At 33.5% G+C, this 5,109-nt stretch overlaps 1 protein-coding gene across 1 annotated transcript; it reads right to left on the bottom strand.

The window, feature by feature from the left end:
- Positions 1–208: 208 nt before the first annotated feature.
- Positions 209–4,546, bottom strand: LOC142630340 (protein NUCLEAR FUSION DEFECTIVE 4-like). The gene is made up of 2 exons (XM_075804331.1): positions 3,925–4,546; positions 209–1,574 (listed from the first exon to the last, which is right to left on the bottom strand). The coding sequence occupies exons 1-2, from the start codon at positions 4,384–4,386 to the stop codon at positions 381–383; spliced, it is 1,656 nt and encodes a 551-aa protein (XP_075660446.1). The 5' UTR covers positions 4,387–4,546; the 3' UTR covers positions 209–380.
- Between the last annotated feature and the right edge of the window lie 563 nt (positions 4,547–5,109).

Below are 5,109 nucleotides of genomic sequence, written 5' to 3'. Positions count from 1 at the left end.
CACGATTTTTTTATAGGATTTCAGTGATTGCTGGTGATTTTTATGTTGAGAATTTACTTTATATAGAAGCCCTCTTATGTAAAGTCCTATGATGAAAGAAACGAATAACTTTGTCCTAGACAAATCATTCAGTGGGTGTAACAATTTGACCACTTTTTAAAAAGATGATGAATGATGTGAAACTACAATAAATATCAATAAGATGACAAACTACAACTATAAAGTTTTTCCATATACTTTCCTTTAATCATACAAACAGATAACCATTTCACCCAATAACAAATAAACCACCAAATAACACCCAGAAAAAATCACAAAGGTTATGGCCTCAGCTAATATTCCCTTTTCACTATACACAAAGTTCTCATATTTACTTCTCATCATTTTAAAGCATGCCTCAACCTTCTAAGCACAACTAGCTGATAGAATCTCTTAGTCCGAAAGAACAATGCAACAGCAACAATGAACCCCAAAAAAGCCACAGAGGCCATGATAATAAAAGACAACCTAAAGCAGTGAGTACCAGAACATGAGTCATCTTCACCAGATGCTTCCTTGTCATAAAAATAACCAATTACTCTCACAGAGAAAATATAAGATCCCACAGGACTTGCTATGGCAATAGTGTTGAAAATCGTACCCATGTGCCTAACACCATATATCTCAGAAGAAATGGTGGGCATTAATGACCACTGAGAACCATAACAAATTCCCACTAGGATTGAACCAACGTACAAATTTCCGGGAAAACCAGATGCAATAACTATGTGGCCAGCAGTCATTGTGGCAAGAGTAAAAGCCATCAGCAATGGCCTTGCCCACCCTCTGGTGTGCAGAAGATAATCTGATACATATCCAGCTCCAAAACGGCCAAGAAAATTCCAGATACTCCATAAAGAAACCAAGCTATTTATCTCTGTAGTTGTGTAATTTAGAGATTCCCCTATTTGGCTCATGTTATTAATCGTAGCCAGCCCAGAGCCCATTCCACATATCATGGCAATAAATAACATCCAGAAATTTACAGTACGCATGGCTTGCAAAAGATTCAACTGTTCTTCATTGAGAAGCATTTTGTCATCAGAAGTTCCTTTGACTTTGCTGTCACCACTTGGCAATTGATGATACTCTATAGGATCCTCTGCTGTAGAAACTTTAGGGGATGTGATTTGCTCAGAATTGTCTGTTAAAAGATTGGTCTCAATTGAATATTTTTGTAATGATCTATTTGAATCCTCCCTCAGGGCCTTGATCGCAATTCCAAGAGGTGATATGACTAGAATCAGAAGAAGAATGAATGTAGAAATGCGTGCCCATAATGGCAAAGTGAATATGTTTTCCAAAATTATGATAATCATGAGATAACCAGCAATGCTTAGAGCTACTGCAGAGAAACCATTTAAGTGCTTCTTGTCATTAGCTGTGGTTGCTTTATAAATTCTCACCAAAAACATAAGCACAAGAGAGACAAATGTAGGCAACAAAGCAAGCATCAGAAGGTATGTGCTTGGCTCGCCCTTGCATAGTGTGTCATACATTTGGATTAGTATTGCTCCACTGATACCGAGAAAGCCCTGTCCATGAAAGAATGTAGTATGACACATTTTTCATGATTCTATACCATGTATAAAGATATAGAATGGACTTGCTTAAGATATAGCATTGATAGAAAGATATAATATAACTAGCTTAAGGGACTTGTATAGAATGGACCTCATAGATTTAACCATTCATTTTTTAAGCATTAAAGGTTTCATGAACCAATAGCAGCATATTTTGTTTATCAATGACTTCACAAGGAGAATTTAATCATTTTGATTCAGAATTGTTACAAACACAATTTGAGTCAATAGTAAGAACAAAGTGTCTAGGCAAGATGAAAAGTATGTCATTCTCTTGACATATAAAACAGGATACTTATACATAATATGAAATGCAGTTATACCAAATGTCATGAGAGCCAAATGGCTCACAACTGGGCTAGTAAATTTTGTGAGTAGAGCTGAGCTCAAACATGAGATATTTTAACTTATTATCCAATTTTACAAAGAAAACAACCAAAATCCATTTTTGGCACAATATACCTTACATACTCGTTTGGTTCACTAGATAAAGGAATAAAGAAAATTAATTTTCATGAGGAGAAACAAGCCCCAATAAAATATCTCACCCAAGCTAATGCTCCAAACCTATGTAAACTTAAAAGAAGAAGAATAAAAACCAATTAAGTACAAAAGATTTTCACAAATTTTTTTTTACACTGTTTAAGTGTCATACAGTTATTGATACTCATAAAAATAGTATCAATGATGAGAGTGTGTAAGAGTGATATGCGTTTACCCAGATTAAAAAAAAAAGTAAAAGTGATATGCCTCTAATTTTGTCATAATGTGAAAAGTTTTCTTGTGCCTAACATTGGTATATTTTCAATAAGCTTGGTTTCAGCTCTTGTATATATCTACTGAAAATTCCCTTCCAAACTGTACTTTGGTTAGGTGATGCGTAGTGGGCCAAAGAGGTAATTTTTCCAAGATTCCCATTTTTTCTCTTCTCCAAGATTCACAAGCAAGAGGAAATTTCTAAATGTTTTCACCAACGAAAGTTCTAAATTTTATTTCACTTCCACCAACATAATAAGTGAATTATGTTTGATGATTGTTGAAATCTCAATTTTTATGATTTAATCTCTCACCTAAAGGTGTTACTTATTCAATAATGTTGCAGATTTAACAAATTTTAGTATTTATTACAGTAGCAACTTGTGATTTATACAACATCACGCATCAATTTGTTGTGTGGTTATTACTTCTTTCAATTGATCACGCACCAAGTACTGGGAATCATCAAGATCAAAGCAAAGAAAAGCGTTACTTCTTTCCATTAGTCAGCTTTGCGTACACTTGTCCTTAACTTTACTCAACAGTTGCCTAATTCTAACTCAGTTTTCTAGAACACAGTACAGTATTTTGTATGGGTTTGGCGTTGGCTTTAAAATCTAATTTCTTTCTACTATTCAACTTATTTTTGTTACTATTTATAAGTCTCATTGCACTTTTTAATATTATTTTAAGTCTTACTATACTATTTCAGTTATCTTTTAACTTTATTTACAGTACTTTAGACAAAAAGTTTTCAATTTTAACTAAATAATTTGTTCTCAAATGGACAATTTATCTTATCATTGCGTTGAATGATGTCCCAATTATTTCAAATAGATTTTTCAATCATTTTTTTAATTGACAATTGCAACTAGTAGCAATAAAAATCCAAAGAAGATTTTTGAGATTCATATATAACGCTAATTATTTTTGCATACAACTTGTTACACACAACCGTTCACACGATTTGTGAAATAGTATTTTGATACCACAATTTCAGTTATAATTGTAAGATTGTGAAAGGACAAATGGTTGCTTAGCTTTAATTTTTGAACTATGTAGCCAGCATCATTTTCAAACTATGTAATAAAATAACCTGTTTTGGAACTCAAACTCAACATTGGTTATGTCAAGCTTTGCATAGATATTTTGTTACTTAAATTTTTTGATAATTTTACACACAAACTCGATATTAGGATGTCAATTTGTACTTGAAAATATGCATAGAATTTCCCGTCAAAACTCAATATTAACATTATAGTCTTTCAAAAAACAAGGATATTTTGCTATTTGGCAACCTAATTGAAAAATTAAGGTTAAACAACCATTTTTCCCAAATTGTGAAATCATATTTTGTAAAAATATTTTAGCTAGGGGTAAATTTTTTTTTTTTTTTGATGACTCGATTTTAGCTGGGTGTAAAAAAATTTGAGTTAAAAGTTAAATAAACTGTTGAAGGGAAAAATAGTAAAAACAACGATGTTTTTGGAGGGGCTTCTCCGATGAAAGTGGAAATTGAAGAAAGACAAGAGAAATACGTGAGTACCTTCATGATTCCAACGATGGTCCCACCATAATTGGGGAAGTTTTCTAAGCCACTGACAACGTTAGCGGTGTTGAAAAAAGTCTGAGAATGAGCAGCGAGAAACATGAAGAGGCACATCAACGGCACCGGAGGGTGGTGGATCAATCCGACGACGGAGGCCCACATGAGAAAATAGCCTAGGAAGCACTGAATCGCACCGGCCACGTGGACCACCCAAGGTCCGAGAAAGGAGGAATTGAGTGTGACGGAGGAGTAGAGGAGGCCCGATAGGATGCCGGCGTTGGCACCTATGTCTTTGAAGACGGAGACGGTGTCGAGCGTTGATTGGTCGTAGTTTTGGGTTGATTTGAGGACGGAGGAGTAGATGGAGAAGGTGTAGGATGAACCGCAGCTGCACTGGATCCATATGCTCGCCACCGTTGCAATCCATCTCGTGCTCAGTCCCAGCCTATGCCTATCCATCTCTCTCTCTCTCTCTCTCTGCAAATTCTATTCTAATAATAATAATTGTTTAATAGGGTTATGGAATTATTGATACTGGTAATCAGATGATTATGCAGAAGGGGCTGCTCTCTTCTTCAAGATTTTGTTGTTTTTGATGTTTCCCCCAAAATTTATACTATTTTGGAGATATCATTTCTCTTCTTTATTTAATACTATGCCCTTTTAATCAAAATAAATAAATAAATGTCCTCTCCATACCCCCAACGGTCCAATCAGGAAAAAAAAAATGTGGTTTGTCCAAACTCCAAAGTAAATGGAGTATGAACATTGGGAACAATATATTATTTCACATTAGATGCGGCAATTTTTTTTTTTAATAAAAACTTTTTTTTTTTAATTTTACATAACTATTTTTCAAAATACCCATTTAGATTATCTAATTTAAATTCTATTTTATTAAAATTTCTTTTTTTAATTATTTCTCTTTTTCCGTATGTAACAACTATCCTCCATTCCCTTTCTTTATTTTCGGAATAAGTAAAAAAATAATAATTAATTAATTACAAAATAAATAATCTTAGCGTAAATTTATATGGTAATTTTAGTTGTAAATAAATTTTACACAATTATATATAGATGAATGTGAGAGGCTTTTGGGTTTTTATTTTATTTTATTTAGAACAAGGTTTTGGAGGTTGGTTGGGCAAAATGTGAAGTTTTCCCTATTTTACAAAGAAGGAT

The sequence above is a fragment of the Castanea sativa genome, chromosome 4 (assembly GCF_040712315.1).
Source record: "Castanea sativa cultivar Marrone di Chiusa Pesio chromosome 4, ASM4071231v1".
NCBI lineage: Eukaryota > Viridiplantae > Streptophyta > Magnoliopsida > Fagales > Fagaceae > Castanea > Castanea sativa.
This window is presented reverse-complemented; position numbering and strand designations above follow the sequence as displayed.

Coding starts and splice junctions, on each gene's coding strand:
- LOC142630340 (XM_075804331.1), bottom strand. CDS start 4,386: ATGGATAGGCATAGGCTGGGACTGAGCACGAGATGGATTGCAACGGTG. Junction 1,575..3,924: donor CCATCGTTGGAATCATGAAG/GTACTCACGTAT, acceptor TTTCATGGACAG/GGCTTTCTCGGTATCAGTGG.